This window comes from Haliotis asinina, chromosome 5 (assembly GCF_037392515.1).
Source record: "Haliotis asinina isolate JCU_RB_2024 chromosome 5, JCU_Hal_asi_v2, whole genome shotgun sequence".
Classification (NCBI taxonomy): Eukaryota; Metazoa; Mollusca; class Gastropoda; order Lepetellida; family Haliotidae; genus Haliotis; species Haliotis asinina.
Window position 1 is genome coordinate 34,206,460 of NC_090284.1, and position 20,347 is coordinate 34,226,806.

General features: G+C 40.7%; 1 protein-coding gene across 2 annotated transcripts in view; it reads left to right on the plus strand.

Moving 5' to 3' along the window:
• LOC137284075 (protein flightless-1 homolog) overlaps window positions 1-20,347 on the plus strand; it is a 77,259-nt gene that overhangs the window by 11,922 nt on the left and 44,990 nt on the right. The window contains exons 5-9 of one of the 2 annotated variants that reach the window (XM_067815745.1): window positions 670-746; window positions 1,215-1,299; window positions 2,716-2,819; window positions 5,907-6,023; window positions 10,581-10,639. In XM_067815745.1, coding sequence (XP_067671846.1) covers window positions 670-746; window positions 1,215-1,299; window positions 2,716-2,819; window positions 5,907-6,023; window positions 10,581-10,639 — 442 coding nt within the window. Of the gene's footprint in view, window positions 1-669; window positions 747-1,214; window positions 1,300-1,743; window positions 1,762-2,715; window positions 2,820-5,906; window positions 6,024-10,580; window positions 10,640-20,347 lie in introns of those variants that run through there. The other variant, XM_067815747.1, reaches the window with a different exon arrangement.

The window sequence follows — 20,347 nt, forward strand, 5'->3', positions numbered from 1 at the left end:
GTTGTTGCTCTGTTATTATGGAGTATGGTTACATTTATCCAATCTTTGACGTGTTGACAAAGATTGCCATGACAATCCCAGTTAGAGAGGGGGTTCAGCCCCCCAAATCTGGTTCATAATTCACAACGCAAGGGACTGTCACAGAATCAGTTGAATACTCTCATGACACTGAATATGCACGCAGGAGCAAGAGTAATTTTTTAAAAAAAAACCCAGAAAACTGTAACAGATAAGGTTTTATTATCTTTATTGCAATAAATTATCATTGCATAACCCTTATATAAATTGTGACTGCCAGATTGCCTACAGGAAAATAAAATGATCGCCCAGACACTGGCCGGTAAAAAACATACCCAATGAAAACACTGCCAAGGTCAAAGTGAATCTTGAAAATATTTGTGTGTTTAAACAACTACTGAGCAAGATATCAAGAGAGGTTGACTTGTTTTTGTTGACATTTCACTTTATCACAAGTTACAACCTTCACTTTCATTACTTTTTCATTTTGAGTTGATTATTTGTCGGTGGGGGATTTTGCAACCTTAGTGACAACTGCTGGTTAAATTTACACAGAACATTTCTTTTATTGTGTTTATTTCTTCTAGACTGTGACTTTTGAAACTTTAAGATTGAAATTTGAATTGATGTGATTTTCTTTTTAAATTTCAGGATTGAGATGTTACCCAATCAACTGTTTATCAATTTATTGGATTTATTCTTTGTAGATCTAAGTGACAATGTACTGGGTAAGTTCTGTTTTCATTAATATTGGCTTATTTAGTGTTCATGTTGTGAAAGATCTGTAATATAATATATCTGGTTTGAGTCACTGTGGAGCAAAACCTCTCTCTCTTGAATAGATAATATGAAATAAGTCCAGATATTGGAAAATGGAAGTATTAATTTACATCTGAGCAATTCCTGAATAAACCAGATATTGTGCTTTGAGTTCATCCAGGCAATTACTACACATATTAGGGAGACACAATGTTTGTCTCATGTATAGGAGACATGTATTTGATGAAGTGTCTTTAACAGCTGTTTTTTTCCATTTTGGTTGAAACTTTTGGTTTTAGAATGTGATGTGAGTGTAAAGTTTTTGATATTCTATGTGTCCACTGACATATACACAGTTATGTGATATAATTGATTGATCAGTCACTAGACTGTGGACAACCTCTCGTCATGACTAGATAGGCAGTATACCATTACAGAGACGCTGCCTCCACAGTTGCGACGACTCACAAGTCTCCAGACACTCATCTTGAACAACAATCCACTCATACATGCCCAGCTCAGGTGAGAAAATGTCTTGTCTCCGCTCATACATTTCCAGCTCAGGTGAGAAAATGTCTTGTCTCTGCTCATACATGCACAGGTCAGGTGAGAAAATGTCTTGTCTCCGCTCATACATGCACAGGTCAGGTGAGACAATGTCAGTTCTCCGCTCATACATTTCCAGCTCAGGTGAGAAAATGTCTTGTCTCTGCTCATACATGCACAGGTCAGGTGAGAAAATGTCTTGTCTCTGCTCATACATGCACAGGTCAGGTGAGACAATGTCAGTTCTCCGCTCATCCATTTCCAGCTCAGGTGAGAAAATGTCTTGTCTCCGCTCATACATGCACAGGTCAGGTGAGAAAATGTCTTGTCTCCGCTCATACATGCCCAGCTCAGGTGAGAAAATGTCTTGTCTCAGCTCATACATGCATAGGTCAGGTGAGACAATGTCTTGTCTCCACTCATACATGCCCAGCTCAGGTGAGACAGTGAAAACAATCCACTCATACGTGCCCAGGTCAGGTGAGACAGTGTCAGTTCTCCACTCGTATATGCCCAGCTCAGGTGAGACAATGAAAACAATCCACTCACACATGCCCAGGTCAGGTGAGAAATTGTCAGTTCTCCTCTCATACATGCCCATCTCAGGTGAGACAGTGTCAGTTCTCCATAGTAGTTTCTGGGCATAAAAACGTGACCAAGATCCTGGAACTGCTTCTGTCATTTTGTATTACCAGAAGGCAAAGTGCACGCCATTTGCTTGGGATTTTAATTTCACACAGAATCTGTATGTGGGGCCCTGCTCATCCTAGAATCCCTAGGGAACCAGAAACAACATTTCTTCCATGTTTTACTGATGTGTACAGCAAATGGCAGCCATAAAACCACATCTCTGCGGTTACATGGTCATACTCCAAGATTATGATTCTGCTGGTATTGATCCCCACCGGAAAACAAACATCAGAGGTGTACACATTTTGTAAAAGCGTTGTCATTATCTCGATATTTTAAGTTTATATCTAGCAAGATTTTCATTCACCTCTGTTTCCTTTTGTAAATAATTGACAAAACATCTTTATTTACCTCGTGTAAATTGTATGAAAAAGAAAGAATCCCTAACTATCCTACCCATGTTTTATGTTAACAAAGTCATATCTTCTGTTTTCAGGATCATAGTATGTAGAGAATAGGATCGGCAAGGCTAGTTTGTCCTTGGTATTTATGCAGGAAATATTTGAATGGCAATGCTACAACAGCTTTTTTTAACTGATGCCTTTGCTAATATGCCTCACAATATATCCAGGTAAATAGTCCAGAAATAGTGTCATTTCACAATATTCAATCTTGTACTCAGTCAGGGGATATTGATGACTATTTTAGTCTGAAAATATAAGTGTCTATTTGTGCTGATTGTTATATGGGGTGATGTTACAGGCAGCTGCCGGCACTAACATCCCTTCAGACATTACACATGAAGAATACACAGAGGACTCTAGCTAATTTTCCCACAGGATTGGATGTACTCACCAACTTACAAGGTAATCCCTGGTGTTTCAAGTTATGAAATATACCCGTAAAAATGCCTGTTATTTTGTGTTACTGTTAAGTCTTTCATTGTAACTTCATGTAAAAAAGTTTTACCACTCAGCCTGACTTTTTAATATTTTTAGCTGCAAGTATGTGGTACATACAATTATGAACACATTTCGAGTTTTGATAAGACTACTATTCAGTCCTTGTGTCACTACAAATTTTCCCCCCAGCATGTAATTTTGGGGATATAGTCAACACCTTGCCTTTCTGTCTGTCCATCCATAATCTTTTTGTTTAAGAAATAATTGGAAGATACATTGTACATCAAACAGAACATAATGTGATGCCTCTCGCTACTTGCAGATTTTTGTCAGTTTCAATTTTCTCGGTTTCTGTGGAAACATTTTGGACTTAATCTCAAAAGGGGAGACTTTGTTTTGTGTGCATCTCTTAAAAACCATTCAATATTTTTCTACAAGACTTGGCTGATATATCAAAATGATCTTGAACTGGTGCCTTTTGCTATTAGCAGATTTGTGTCGTTTGTATTTTTCTTGATGTCTATGGAATTGATTTGGACTTAAAGTATGTGTCATCTGATTTGTTCTTTTTTAAATTTGTGGGGCTCGGCAGGGTTTTTAATGTTCTGATGACTGTTGTTGTAAAGTTCTTTGAACCAACCACAAGGGCAATGGAGGTGAAACATTAGGTGAATGATGCCAGCTGTGGTATTTCTCGACTTTCTGTAGGGTTACCTGTATTTTTTAATGAATAAGTTTACCTTCAAAGTCTTTTGCTGGCTTTGTAATGCGGGGGGATATAGTCTATAGTCTTTTGCTATGTACATGTTTTTGTGATTTCCTATTTTCTTGGTTTCCATGGAAATGTTTCAGACTTAGTCTCAAAATGGAGGGATGGGCTTCGTTTCTGGAGCATAACTCAAAATCCGTTCAATATTTAGCTGCAAAACTTGGTAGATATACCAATCAGAAGCTGCAATGGTGCCTTTTGCTGGTTACAGGTTTTTGTGATTTCTTATTTACTCGGTTTCCATGGAAACGATTCAGACTTTACTTCAAAAGTGAGAGGTGAGTTTGTCTACCAGAGCAGAACTCAAAAACTTCTTAATATCTGTCAGTGTTACGTGGTAGATATGTGTGGCAGACCCCAAAGTGGTGCCTTTGCTATTTACAGGTTTTTCTGATTTATTATTTTCTCTGTTTCTATGGAAACGTTTCGGACTTAGTCTCAAAATGGAGGGATGGCCTTTGTTTCTGGAGCAGAACTCAAAAACCATTCAATATTTTTCAGCAAAACTTGATAGATATATCAATCCTAACCTGAAGTGGTGCCTTTTGGTATTTACAGTTTTTTGTGATTTATCATTCTCTTGGTTTACATGACCCGTGAAGGTCCACCCGGGGTAGAATAGGCCTTCAGCAACCCATGCTTGCCATAACAGGCGACTCAGCTTCAGCCTTGTTGTAAGAGGTGACTAATGGGATCGGGTGGTCAGACTCGCTGACTTGGTTGACACATGTCATCGGTTCCCAATTGCGCAGATCGATGCTCATGTTGTTGATCACTGGATTGTCTGGTCCAGGCTCGATTATCTACAGACCGCTGCCATATAGCTGGAATATTGCTGAGTGCGGCGTAAAACTAAACTCACTCACTCACTCACTCACTTGGTTTCCATGGAAACATTCCGGTCTTAGTCTCAAAATGGAGGGATAGGCTTTGTTTCCGGAGCAGAACTCAAAAACCATTCAATATTTTTCTGCAAAACTTGGTAGATATATCAGTCGGAACCTAAAGTGGTGCCTTTTGCTATTTCCAGGTTTTAGTGATTTATCATTTTCTCAGTTTCCATGGAAACGTTTTTGACTTACTCTCAAAAGTGAGAGGTGTGTTTGCTTTCCAGAGCAGAATTCAAAAACTTCTTAATATCTGTCAGTGTTACTTGGTAGATATGTGTGGCAGACCCCAAAGTGTCTTTTGCTATTTACAGGTTTTTATGATGTATTATTTTCTCGGTTCCATGAACATGTTGCTGACTTTGTTTCTGGAGCTTAGCTCAAAAACTATTTCATATCTTTCAAAAGATCTTGGCAGATATATGAGACAGATCTTGTTTTGTTTTTCCATGGAACATTTTGGTGTTGGTCTTATGGTGGGGTGGGCTTCGTTTCCGGAGCATAACTCAAAAACAGTTCAATATTTTTCTGCAAAACTTGGTAGATATGTGTGGCAGACCATAAAGTGGTGCCTTTTGCTCTCTACAGGTTTTTGTGATTTGTTATTCTCTCGGTTTGCATGGAAATGTTTCAGACTTAATCTCAAACTCAAACTTATCTCAAATTATTTTCTTGGTTTCCATGGAAACGTTTTTGGACCTAGTCTGAAAAGGGAGAAGAGTGTTTCATTTCCAGAGCAGAACTCAAAAACTTCTTAATATCTGTTTGTAAAACTTGGTAGATGTGTGTGGCAGACCCCAAAGTGGTGCCTTTTGGTTTTTAAAGGTTTTTGTGATGTATTATTTTCTTGATTTCCATGGAAATGTTTCGGACTTGGTCTCAAAATGGAGGGATGGGCTTCGTTTTCCGGAGCAAACTTCGTAATATCTGTCAGTGTTACTCGGTAGATATGTGTGGCAGACCCCAAAGTGGTGCCTTTTGCTGTTTACAGGTTTTTATGATGTATTACTATTATTTTCTCGGTTCCATGAACATGTTGCTGACTTCGTTTCCGGAGCACAGCTCGAAAACCATTTGATATCTTTTAAGAGATCTTGGCAGCAGATATACGCGACCATCTTGAACTGGTTACTTTTTCTGATTACAGATATATGGCATTTATATTTTTCATGAATTCCATAGAAACAATTCAGACTTGGTCTAAAAACGCAATAAGAAACTGTCGGATGATTTGTCCTTTCAAATATGTAGGCGCAGGGGGGATATGTCAACTTCTGATGACTCTTGTGTTGGATTCTGTCCCACGAAGCATTTTACAGGGGCTATTATGTTGGATTCTGTCCCACGAAGCATTTTGAATTGAATGTTAAGATGCTGTATTTGTTTGTTTTCCAGATATTGACTTGTCCTACAATGATCTGCCTCGGGTGCCTGAGGCTCTGTATAAGCTCAGCTCACTTCGACGCCTGAATTTGTGCAACAACCAGATCTCGGAACTCTCCCTCATGATAGGTATTTAATCTGTCAGTACTTTGCACACCCATGTCACGAAAGCTGTGAGCAATCATGCAGATATATTAAAAATATGAAACAACTTTGTAAAAGAATTTGACATAGGACAAGCACAAATAATAATTTGCTTATCAGGGCAGGTACTGCATGGGCAATATTTTGGTGAATTTGCCCACTTCGACTCCCAGAAGTAGGTCAACCTCACAATGCATTCTGCTCCTGCCATTATATTATGACTTCAAGCAAAAGCAGCAACACCAGATGAGGTACACAATGTGTACTTAATTAAGTTAATGTACCCCATGACATCAACACAAACTCTTGACACAAAATAAACATGTTTCTTTTTATATACTATAGAGATATATATGACAAATAGTTTCGTACCATAAAATGGGCTTTTGGTTGAACATTAACCAAAATGGAAATGTACACACCTGATCCACAAAGTCCATAACTAACACCTGAAGACCCATTAGTCCCTCTTCGGGGTTGTGACAGATTGTCAAGCTGGGGATACTTCATCCTTTCAGGTGGTCCCTTCTCACCGCTAAGATACGGTTGAAGTACTGTTTTATTGTTAGTTTGTTCCCTTTTGAAGAACACAATAAACTGGAGTAGGGATGAATGAGCCTTGGATGCTGACGGATCACAATACCTGCTTTTCAGGTTGTGAGTCGCAGGATCGTCAGTGTCATGAGGCTTCATGTCTTCCTTCATTCAAGTTTGAACTGACGTAGTTGGAAAGCAAACATGAGACATAGGTTGATTTCATTTGGAAATCCATGGACCTTATCGTGACCAGTCATTAACAATCAAGTAATGTGTTCCATCAGTCTAAGTAAACTTAGTCTCAGTATTTTTCGTTACACTCCACTACTGAGACTAACCAAACCTAGTAGGAGGTTGCATTGCAAGTGCAGCCTTACACTCCTCAGTTCAGGCTCAATCTCTGTCTATGTTGACTTTGCCTCAATACAACTTGAACAGGGGATTGATGGTCTTCATGGTAAAGCTGTCAAATTTAAACTTATCCTATCTCACATTATACACCTCTCCTCTTCCTCTATCACCATGTGTGGTAACGTGCATTAAGCTAAGTGAATCAAATCATACTGGACTCTAACCACCCGACCTCAAACCCCACCCTGATATTTGCACCTGTCAAACATCTCCATGCTTGTGCTGCATGCTCAAAGAATCACATGATAATCTGTACCTGTCATTCTCTATCTTGTTGCTACACTGTGTGGACATGTGTATGTTCTGTCTCAGACTTGTCATGGTATTTCATCATCTTCCCTTATTATATCATGGAATGGACACAAGACAAGTGGCTGACAGGGATCTACTGGTTCTGTATCTCTTTCTGGAGTTGCATTCAACTTACCTGCATGGACTTTTATCATGTGAGCTTATCTACGGTGATCACTAAAATTCAGTGATTATATCAGTTCACTTCTTGTTGGTCAGCGTTTTTGCTCATGTACCATTCTCATTCAGTGTCCACTGTAGTGTGCCGATACTGAATGGTGTATACGTACTGTTTGCAACTTCTAATTCAAGTGTAGGTTTTCGGTTCGTTTTTAAACCTACTCGATGCGGGTTGCTGTTTCTCCACATACACATGTTGACGTTTGTCCACCTTCTGTATTCAAATAGGGCCAATACAAATTATTGAATGGGAAGCAAATATATACTATACAATATGAAATGGAATGTGATTGTACTTTACAAGCAATGCTTATGGGTCATAGATTCACTGCAGTTCATCACTCTCCCAAAGGCCACAGTGCTGCTTTGGTTAGATCTAGCACTTTGAACCAGTGTGTCGTTTACGCCCAGTTTGGTGTTTACACTTGGAGTGCTCGGATCAGCACTTACTCACAGTGTTCCCAGGAATGGAACGTACAATTTAAGGATGACAAAAACTTATTTATTGCATAGTGCAGGATTTTGATGTTGGTTCTTACATCATTATCAAGCTAAGCATGAATACAGCCAGATGATGAGAGGTATATATACACATGAACAACTACACACAGTGCCCAGATCAGCGCTTACTCATAGAGTGCATCGTTCAGAATGGTGCTTTCTAGTTGGGTGGTGAGGACTACATCTACTTCTCATACTATACTCGTGTCAAGTGCAGCCAGCCTGTTATGGAACACCACTTTATTCCAGTGTGTCGCTTACCTCTGCAGCGGCTATTACTTCAGGACATGTACCTGTTTGCAGAGTGCCCCTTGCTCCCAATTTCGTGCTTTTCTTTCCCCAGATTTGACGTTTTTGTTTAAGCACCGCTTGTTCCTGGTTTGGCACTTACTCACAGTATACCGGTTCAACGCTTCTTCACTACCAGTGGCCCTTCTTCATCATCTTCTGATCTTTCCGTTGTACTTAATCATCTCACCTCGGCATATTACGAGTCCTTGGAGGAGAAAGATTTCGAGCATGTTGCATTTAAGCCCCTTATTTTAGCTGGTTACAGCTGGCGGTCTTTCTAAGTTGCACGTTTTCAATGATTCTCATGTACGTTTTGAGAGGTCTAGACATGCCAAAGTGTTCCTTGGTTTGCAGTGTTTTTTTTCTAGCCAAAAATCAATTACCAGGACAGCCGGACCACACATTTTTTATCCAATTGCTATCTACTATCTTGGGTCCCTGCTTGAGCATTACGGATTACCTAGCTGCCTCTATGGGCCACGACAGCAAGTGACTATTTATAATTTTATTCCGTTGTCCATCGACTCCACCTCAGAAGTTTCTCATCCTATATTGGTGTTTTAGATGAGATCTACGATCTTAAGTGCATATACCTTTGCTGACCTTCCTCCACCTTTCAGCGACAAAGCCTTATGTGACTTGAGTTCGCTTCCAACATGGTGCTTCGCAGGAATTGTTTCCTCAAGGCCATCATGGAGGGATGCATTTGGCATTCTGTTACTGTGTTTGCCTCACACTGCCTTCGGGCTCTCTCAGTCACAGATGTGGAAGGGCTCCATCAGTTGGGTCTTTTGGTCTTAGCACAATCCTTCCTCTCCATCAGTTTTACTCTGTACCTAATATAGATATCGATGTTATCCATATCTTGGGTTTTTTCATTTGGACTTAGATCATTCCCATATAGGCAACTAGGACATATCTGAACTGTCATAGCTTTGATTTTATAGACTCTGAGGCCAGTCTTGTGTTGCATGCAGAGATAATTGACACTCTGTATATTTACCTCTCCAAGCAATTACATTAGTGATGTGTTGATTTCTGATTACCTATATGGTTTTCGAAGCATTCTGCTCTTAAGTCCTTTCTCTGCTTTGGTAAGTTAAAGAGATTGGTACTGAATGATAAACTAGTACCATAAACTAGTTGAGTTACTGAGCTATTCCCTCTTTCTCTGCCTTCAAGCATGTATGTGTTGGGGATAGTTTCGAACCAGGGACAGCCCAGAATGTGGGGCGGAGGGGGCTTTCATGCCAAACTGCGTCCTTTTGCTTTTCAAAAGTTGCAGCTGAAAACCACATTAATAAGGGAGCACTGCTCCCTAGAGTTTTTTTGCTATGTAAGGCAAGAAATTATTTGAAGCGAGGCCTGTGAAGGTCTCGGGGTAGAATAGGCCTTCAGCAACCCATGCTTGCCTTAAAAGGTTACTAACAGGATCGAGTGGTCAGGCTCGCTGATTTGGTTGACACATGTCATCGGTTCCCAAGTGCGCAGATCGATGCTTATGTTGTTGATCACTGGATTACAGACCGCCACCATGTGGCTGGAATATTGCTGAGTGCATCGTATAACTAAACTCACTCATTCTCTATTTGAAGTGACCCATCACAAGTGTGGAGTTAGCATATCGGGAGGTTTTGTTTCTCCTGGCCTCCTTGTGTTACTGGCATTTGCAAAGTTGTCAGGGTAATCTGTGGCTCTCCTGCCAACTGTGGGATAATGTATAACTTGAGATGGGATTAGTGTAAAAATTTGGAAAGTTTAACCATAAATTTTATATTTCTATACTTATCCTATCTCCCGTGATGGATGCCCTCCCAACCTGCTCCGCATTACAGATTACAGAAGCTCCAAGACGAGAATGACTGGTACAGTTTGTCGCGTTATCATTTGAGCATGCAACACGAGCATGAAGATGATTGGCAGGTACCGATGTCTGGGTTGGGGGCAGAGGCCATGAAGATTTGTTTCAGCTTAGCTCAATGCACGTTTCCCCACACAGTTGTAGAGGAAGAGGAGAGCTGCATAGTGTGAGATAGGATAAATATATAAATATACAATTTTGGTTAAAATTTCCAGTTCACTCGAATTCACTCTCATGATTTGCATTTGTGTCAGTCAGCCTGGCATCAAGATCCTGTTTAATGGGAGATCAGCATCTAAATTGTATCCATTCTCTCAAATGTGTATGTATTTTACTCAAATTAAGTCATTATGAAATTATGATAAGACAAAAGTATGTGACTGAAAGAATTGATCAGAACTAGTGGAGAAGTGTTAAATGAAATAATGTCAAGTTACACCTCTTGATGTATACAATGTGATGTTTTTCAGATGTTTGGACAAAAATGGAGACTCTAAATCTATCCCGAAATCAACTGACTGCATTGCCAGTAAGTAGTATCTGTTTCCCAACAGTAACATGTGTGCTGCAGTAGTTTTGTCTTTTCTATTCCTATTTTATCTATTCATGTCATATCTGGGTACCGTTCTCCTCTTTCTGGAAGGGACCCGTGAAGGTCCCGGGGTAGAATAGGCCTTCAGCAACCCATGCTTGCCATAAAAGGCGACTCAGCTTGTCGTAAGAGGCGACTAACGGGATCGAGTGGTCAGGCTCGCTGACTTGGCTGACACATGTCATCGGTTCCCAATTGCGCAGATCGATGCTCATGTTGTTGATCACTGGATTGTCTGGTCCAGACTCGATTATTTACAGACCGCCGCCATATAGCTGTAATATTGCTGAGTGCGGCGTAAAACTAAACTCACTCACTCACTCTTTCTGGAAGGTTTTGTGTGCTCTGCGTACAAGAATACAAGCCACAAACAAGTCGTCACCTCTCTTCCACTGTATAACAATCATTTTTCCTTGTCCTTACTAAAACTTATTTGCTTTCGCTCTCTTCCTGCTGAAGTTCAGTGTTAAGTTTCTGTCCCTATGTTCCCAAGAAGAGTTACAAGCTAACTCACTGAAACAGGGCCTCTCTCTATACACACCAAAAGTCACTCGCTACTGCTTAGTTGGGTGGTTTACCTCTGGTCCCTTTCTACAGCTACCACTGAGTTTGTTTAGGCCTGATATTTTTCTTATATCCTTTTCACATCATATGATGCAATTATACATAACTAATTTTCACTTTTTATGACTGTTTACAGGATGTGCTTCTTTGATTTGCATTCTAGAAGTTAGGTAGATGAAGAATTAGGACAATTTTTATGCATATACAACTTCGTTATTCTGTATAGGCAGCATTTCGACACAGATTCTAACGCCATTGGCAAGCAAGTGTCATCATCACATGAAATCATTAGAATCTATGTCAAAATGTCAACCATTCAAAATAAAGAAGTTGTATATCCATAAAAATAGTCTTCACTCTTTACAGGGTGTGCGGACTGATCATGTTCAACGTGCAGATTTCATATATCTGCTTCTGACCCACACCCTGTGTGTTCTGCTTGTGTTTCCTCATCTTGCACTTGTAGTTCACATGGTAAATATTGTACACATTTGTCATTGTTTGATATTAATAGATACACTTTGTGTTGTTTACACAAAACTATGGACAAGAAATAATGTGAAGGTATGAAGTCAGTAGGTGAGAAGGGTAAGTATCTGACAGGGCATTTACTCCTACTTTATATCCTGGAGATGTCATTATTCCACTAATTTAGTTTCCTTACAGTCTTCTTTGAAGTTCCTTTGTAGATTTTTCCGGTAATGTCAAAACATAATGAGTCTGACATGCAGTCCTCCCATCCCAAATGGAACATTCCTTTTGTGAAGACTCCCATTTCAGAAACCCACAAAGTCTAAGCCTTCATCCCATAAGGAGTCTTCATCGACATCGTCAACTTCAACTACTCATTCGTCAAAAGAAGATATGCAGACCTGGACAAAGGTGACCACACCTTCAGATGTGATTAAGTCTGAGGACCATGCATTCAGTCAAGAACCACATGTTCTCAAACCCAAGATAGTGTTGTGTCAGCCCCCAGTGACATGGACCTTCAAGAACTACTCCCGGGTTCAACCTGTGTTCCAGAACCCACCTGTGCGGACTCAGATGAGATAACCTGCACTGATCCATATTCACGAAAGCGGTGACACGAGATCAGTCCCCCTCATTGTGTTATTTCTGGGCAAATTTGGCTTCAAGTACCTCCTTAATAATTGACGTCCACGTCTCTGTGCATTTAAAACACTTTCTGATGTCGTTTTTCTCCTCCACACATAGAGGTATTTTTACCAATTTGGTCTTTTAACAGAGCTGTATGAAAAAAGCAAAATGCCTCGACACTCACAATCCCCTAGAATTGTGTCATATGTGATTATAATTAGCTAGGTGGTAGTACCGTTCCGTAAGGTATGATTAGTATTTCCTCTCTCCATCTTTCAGGTTGTTCAGATAGGGTTTGTCTTCTTGGATATCCTCCCGATCAATAATGCATGTTTTGATTTACAATACTGGGCCACTATGACCAGGTCCGACAGTTTATTATTTTTTTTACCACAATGACATAGTGAGACTGATTCATAAGTTGCCAATTTCATTTTTAAGGTATTGGTAGGTGTCTTGTTATCCCCCCGGCATGTAATGCAGGGGGATATAGTCAACGCCTCGTCTGTCCGTCCGTCCGTCCATCTGTCCGTCCGTAATTTTCTTTCCGGAGCATAACTCAGAAACTGTTCAATATTTTTAGACCAAACTTGATAGATATAATGATCTCAACCTATAGTTGAGCCTTTTGCTATTTACAGAGTTTGGGCATTTTTATTTTTTTTTGTTTTTCCATGGAACATTTTGGTGTTAGTCTAGTGATGGGGCAGGCTTCATTTCCGGAGCAGAACTCAAAAACCGTTCAATATTTTTCTGCAGAACATGGTAGATATATGTGGCAGACCCCAAAGTGGTGCCTTTTGCTATGTACAGGTTTTTGTGATTTATTATTTTCTCAGTTTCCATGGAAATGTTTCGGACTTCGTCTCAAAATGGACAAATGGGCTTCGTTTCTGGAGCAGAACTTAAAAACCGTTCAATATTTTTCTGCAAAACTTGGTAGATATGTGTGGCAGGCCCTAAAGTGGTGCCTTTTGCTATTTACAGGTTTTTGTGATTTATTATTTTCTCAGTTTCCATGGAAATGCTTAGCACTTAGTCTCAAAATGGAGGGATGGGCTTCATTTCCGGAGTAGAACTCAAAACCCATTCAATGTTTTTCTGCAAAACTTTGTAGATATATCAATCAAAACCTGTAGTGGTGCCTTTTGGTATGTACAGGATCTTGTGATATATTATTTTCTTGGTTTCCATGGACTTAGTCTGAAAAGTGAGAGGTATGTTTCATTTCCAGAGCAGAATTCAAAAACTTTGAAATATCTGTTAGTAAAACTTTCTAGATATGTGTGGCAGACCCCAAAGTGGTGCCCTTTGGTTTTTTAAATTTTTTTGTGATGTATTATTTTCTTGGTTTCCATGGAAACTTTTCGGACTTAGTCTCAAAATGGAGGGATGGGCTTTGATCCCAGAGGACAACTCGAAAACCATTTCATATCTTTCAACAGATCTTGGCAGATATATGAGACAGATATTGAAATTGTGACTTTGCTGATTGCAGATATATGGCATTTATAATTTTCATGAATTCTATTGAAACGATTCAAACTTAGTCTAAAAAAACATTGAGAACTCTCAGATTATTTGTCCTTTCAAACATGTGGGGGCCAGGGGGATATGTCATCTTCTGATGACTCTTGTCTTAAATTATCCAATGTTTTACCAAAGGTGGAGTCTTTAATGAGGTTTTAGAGTTTTCTTTTCAAAGTTACTCAGACCCACTTTTATAAATCCATGCTCAGTCTGATGTAAGACTCCATCCAAGAAATTTAACAGAACTTGAGTCCCGTATGTATTTTAAGCTCCATTCTCAGCGACAGATACAACTGCAGATTTCATAAGAGACAATGTATTTTTTCTTGTCTTTCAAGCTGGGTACAAGTTTCACCATCTGACCTTTTAATATTATTTCCTGTGAATAAGAACATACCACTGGTTTTGAGTTTTTCGTCCTTGTTGGTTGTGGTTTTTCTTGCTAGTTTTTCTGATCTTGCACTTTTTAAGGGGACTCCATGATTTTTGGTTCGTGTTTTAATATCTTGGTCTGTGGGTCCTTGTATATATATCTCTCTTGTCTGTTCCTCCCTCTCAGTGTAGGGGAGGGAGGCTTTGTGTTCTTTTCTGTACTTTTTCAACAGCGATTTGTTGTGTGTACTGACAAAATGGTGGTCCACATGACTTATCACTGGGGCTAAACCAGTATGGTTTAGGCAAGGTTGTGTTTGTTTCTGAAACCCCTCTCTTTTGCTACATGTTTTCCTTCTACACAGTTTGATTGATGTTTTTTTCGGCTTGTTATTTTAGCATGCTTTATGCACCATCCTCTTTCTGTAAAGTGTTGCAGGCTTAATGCAAACAAGGACCTTCACTCTCCGTCTTTGAATTGCACTTCTCAGTGCACTTGTGACTCCAGGTGTACAGATTGTGGTGTCTTCTGACTTGTTCAAGGCTTATTTACATGCAGCAAAAAGAGACTTACACAACAGAGACTTCGCAGGAGAATGTTGTCTGCCCATCAACATGTGGAAGACGTGGAGAGCTAACCTATCCCAGCTACCTCTTGATTGTCTAGCATTGCTACTAGTGCACCTTTGTGTGTATAACTGTTGGACACAGCGATTGGTGTGTCAACTGAAGTTTCTTCAGAGTTGCCCATGGGAAATGGAAAACAGAGGATGTCAGATTCATCTTTCACTGGCACTTTAGTTGGACAGAACTCACCAGCCGGACAGAGTGCACCTATCCCTGGAGGTTTATCTACTGATCCCCAGAATGGATTATGATGAAACAGATGATATGGAGATTGTGGACCAAACTCACACTGAGACACACTTAGGCATGGAGGCTGATTTTGATTGGATGGTAGATAGGCTTCAGAGTTCGTGCCCTTCTCCACCCATGGGTGTGGGTAAAAAGCTTACCATTTGGGAGTCACCAGAGCTTTGTCTCCCACCTCACCCTATTGCCCGGGATTTGGTCGATACGCTTGATGAAGAGTTTGCCAAGTTATCTTTAAATCATAACTTTAGGTCAGCTTAAGCTTACAGAGGTGATTATCCTATTCACTCTTTTGATTTCTCGGACTAGGCTGCGGCTCAGGATGTGGATTTGGATTATCTCTCCTCTACTCCTGTCTCCTCATATTGAGTTTCTGACTCTAAGTTGACCACCATTCACACTGAGTTTAAGAGAATGTTGCGTCCTTTGTCTGCCTTGGCCCCTGCTATTGAGGCTATCTCACAGGAGGTGAAGAAGAAAATATTTCCAGGTTTGATCATCCATGACTATCACCAATACCACTGCAGTACATCGGTTGGGTTTTCTCTCTGCATGTGCTTGGGAGCCAGAATTTACAAGAAAGTTGCTTTGTTAGCCCTTTTCTGCTCATTGCCTGTTTAATGATGCCATTATGGTGATCTACAAGGAACATTTTTGTTTACAACCATGGAGGTAGCTCTCAAGTCTTTTGGGGCCATCTGTAATTCAAATCAGGCTCCCAAGGCCAACTCCTATATTGGCAAGCAATCCTGTGTCCATTGGGCTGACAGAGTCAGGCAAGCAAAGGGACAGCCTACCACTGGAGACTGAGGTAAGAGGGGTAAGCCCATGGCTATCACCAAGCCACAATATAAATGCAGGTGAGGCATCAGATATCCACAACTGGGAACTCCCAGTCATCCAGATCCACCTTACACCTGTAGGCAGGAGTCTGGGGATCTTCTGGCCCAAATGGTCATTCCTAGGGGATCCCTCTGTTATCAACATACTGCAATGAGGGTACCAGCTTCCCTTAAGCAAACAACCACCTCTGATAACATTACCTTGGTCAGGAGTTTACTCCAGGACACAACATCAGCAAATAATGGAAAATGTTCAACTTCTGCTCGACATGTGAGTCGTCAAACTTGTACAAGACCCCAAAACCAATTTGAGGTTTTACTTGCCAATCTTGGTGATCTCCAAGAAAAACACAGACGAAATGAGAATGATCCACAGTATGGCCATGGTTAGCGATCTTTCACCATCATTTTCGCATGGTTTCTTTGGAACAATTTCGGTCCAAGATCTCACCTGGAGACTGGCTAATCAGCCTGGATATCCAGGATGCTTACCTGCAGGTACCAATATACCTGCCTCACAGGTAGTACCTTCATTTTTATTTCAACAGCCAGCATTTCCAGTTGCGGGGACTTCTGTTTGGAATTTCTTTGGCCCCGTGGCTGTTACAGCTCTGATTACTCTCTGCCTTCATCTGCGGGGAATAGACTACAGTCCTTACATAGATGACTGCCTTATGAATCATTGAGATCATCAAAGGATAGTCAAACAGAAAGAGCTCACTCTCTGGCTCTTTGTTCAACTAGGTTGGTTGATCAGTTGGGAGAAGTCGCACCTTGGGCTGGCTCAGAGGCTCACCTTCATAGGTGGTTTGTTCTTCACTGATCAGGGCAGGCTCATTCCTCCCTACAGATGGGTGAAGACATTGGACTGTGTCCACAAGGGCTTGACCAAGGTACTCAAGTTGAGAGATTGGCAGGCCATTCTCCATCTGCTGACATTGGCATAAGACCTGACAATCTGGGGAAGACTCATGCTCTGTCATCTCCAAAGGTTCTTGAAAACGTTCATACAGATGAAGTACCTTTGCTGATGAACTCGCACATTAAATATCTGTGCAGGAGTCTCTTTGAGAGCATTCGTTCTGGAACAGGAGCTCTTTGTAGACGCCTCTCAGCACAGTTAGTGAGCTCATCTGAGCAACCTCAAGGTCTCGGAGCTGGGGCTAGAGGAGCAGCAAGTCAGGCTCCAAAGGGGACGTCAGTGGGAACATTGTGACACTGGTTACCATACTCACTGGCTATGGGTCAGCTGGGCACCTCCCAAGTGAATAATCCTCTTGAAATCAGTGCTTTGGCTTCCACAATGCCTCTTCATTGGAATTGGTCAATTCCTACGATTATGGAGGGCTGTTTTTTTTTTAAATCCAATACTGTCTTTGCCAGCCACTACCTTCCCTATTGTACCCATTACTGGCTTAGCTTTTATGATCTTTAGTTTGCTTGCAGACCCCCAAGCAATCACTGGTTTTTGTGGATGATTATCACCTAGAACTTCCCGCCTTCCAGTGCTGTCAGATAAGAGTTAAAAATATGGTAAAATCTAAGCATTTTAGATATTTACATACTTACCTCTTCTCATCAAGTCTGAAGCCTGCCCGAGTCATCTCTACCTCCCAGCTATAATTGTTCTACCGTTCATTCTTAACAAAAAGAAGGACTTTTCCATGTGGTCACGTAAGTGACTGCAGTGACCTTAACGGTCACCAGGATGTCTTCACTCGAACCACCTTGGCAAGTGTTAGGTTAGCAGGCTTTCGACCTCGACCTCTGCTGTCTGTTTTTGAAGAATAAGGCAAGTATGCATATAATGATGATGAGAGGTAAGTATGTAAGTATCTAAAATACCAACATCAGCTCAGGGCCCTTTTCCCCTCAACATGGAGCCCAGACAGCAAATGGGACTTCTCCCATCAAACACTGCCTTGTCAAACCCACTAAGAACTTTCCGTAGGATATGAAAGCTCCCCAACAATGCAGCCGTCTGCGTTACCCAGAGTGTCAGGAGGACTGTCCTCCCAGTGGAGAACCCATTTACTCCCTGGATCTGCACTAAGAGATCAGAAGGTACAAACCAAGGACACCAAGAACAATGGGGTAGCCTGATGACAGTATACTTAGGATGCAGGCAAGACATTTCAATGGCAAGGTCTGCATACTTAGCATGCTTTTCCTGAATCTTGCCAATCACGTTGCTGTCAAAAGGGACAGAAAATTCAATGATTCGAATAAATTGATTCAAAAAGGACAAGATCGGGTGTGTTGGCTGGAATTCTTCTATGGGCCTATTCCACAGAACTTTAAAACTGTCATTTTCCAGGATGCCCTGGACATGTTCTGTGTCCTACCATGGATGGACCTCAGGGTCGAAGCCACAGACATGGGAGAGATGGTAGTAGAACCAGCGAGCCATGCATTGTTATTAATATTTTTATTATGTTTACCAGCCATTATCTGTGGGATATTGCCACAGAAGATGTGCAGGTCCCCTCCTAGTGTCTCAGCAGTTGACAGTACCAGCTGGATGATATAGTCACCTATGGTCACAGCCTGGTTACTGCCCAATAACCACCGGCAGAGATTTATGCTCCCCTGTCTTAAGATAGTCCTGAGTTAAGTCAGCACAGCAATACAGCGTTATTGCTAAAGCTCTCTTTTTAACATATGAATTGACATAAAGATGAGCAGATCTAGTATTCTTTAGTGTCTCTTCAAAATCGACAAAATCATAAGATTTACTTCTTTTATATCTCAAGAGAAAGTGGTCCCCATTGACTGCGATTGGATCAGAAGACCCAGGTCAGCATACAACCTTAACAGTTTATCAGAATCTACAAGCCACAAGTTACCTGACCCACCAACTGTTCACCAGATTCGAACGCAAATAAGTATGAATCAGGATAAGCAAAAATATGTAATGTCTATGATAAAATTGATATTTTGTACTTATTCTGACTCATATGCTTGAATTCTGTCCTCTCTCAGCAACTATACTCTTCAAAAAAGAAAGTTGACACAGAAAAAAAATTTGAATATTAGGAATATAACTGACACAAAGCAATCCATGCTGAATCTCATCATACTGGGGAATGGTTGCTGACAACAAAGTTTGGCAAAAGAAAGTAAAACGTAACGTGCATAGTGAATCGCTAAAACGCATCTTGAATGTGCAGCATGAAATTGTGTATCACCTTGACTTTATGTGTATGACTTAAGCTTTAAAAAGCCACATCAGTGGTTTTCCATGTACTTTGCTTTAAGTGACAATTGAGGGTAAGAGAATCAAATGACTGACAGAAGCTCAGCGACACAATGGCATCAGCCGTTTACAAGGAGGGACATAACAACATGTGGCGGAAACGCACTTCTGCATGCTCAGGTCGACCTAGAGTTACCACTGCCGTCCCAAATCACTACATCCAGTTGAGACATCTTCCTTCAAATACCATGGCCATACCCACAACAATCCAAATATCTGGACCTATATTTTTTAAGCTCTCTTAACGCTAAAATAGTCCTAAGTTAATGTAAATGTATGGCATTTACAACTCTTAGTGCTAAGAGAGCTTCGAAAATCTAGGCCCTGGACTGCACTGAATCTCCAACCAGACATTGCACAACTGGTCAAGGGAATTCAGAGTTTTTGTCTGAATCAGTGTCAACGGTTGATTACAGTTAATACAATGCTCAACCTACCGTTGCACATTTTTGACAGGACTTCTCGATCAACCAATTTGTGCCCCAATGATCATCAGTTTGGATACTCTTGATCGATGCTTGTGCCAGTATAATCCGCCACCTCAGACACTACAAGAACTGCACACAGCACTTCAGCAAGAGTATTACAGCATTCGACATCTCCTTTCTTCTGTTGGTCACCGCTGCCTAACTGTTATTGATGCTCATGCTCGTTGCACCAGATACTGACATTTTACTCAGACGAAGTGGCTTTGATAGCCCTCTATGATTTTACCTCTTTCCGGATGATCAAGATTTGAAAGTTTGTGCAGTGATGATTTTAATGTACTTGAGCAATGGTGTCATTTTTTAATCAGTTATATGCATTGAGTAAGTAAACTACAAAACAGCATGTCTAGTGTCTTCCTTTGAAGAGTATATTTGGCCACTGTGTGCCAGTAGTTCAGCAAGAGTGACTTACGTGTGACTTTATGTGTGTACAGAGAGGCCCTGTTGGGTTTGTGACTTAGTATGTAACTTTTCTTGGGAACATAGGGACAGAGGTTTACCACTCAACCTCAACCTTGAGAGAAAGCAAATAAGTTTGAGTAAATAAGTAGGATAAGTAATAAATATCATTTTATCATAAAAGTTACATTTTTTTATTATCCCCTGGCATTACATGCCG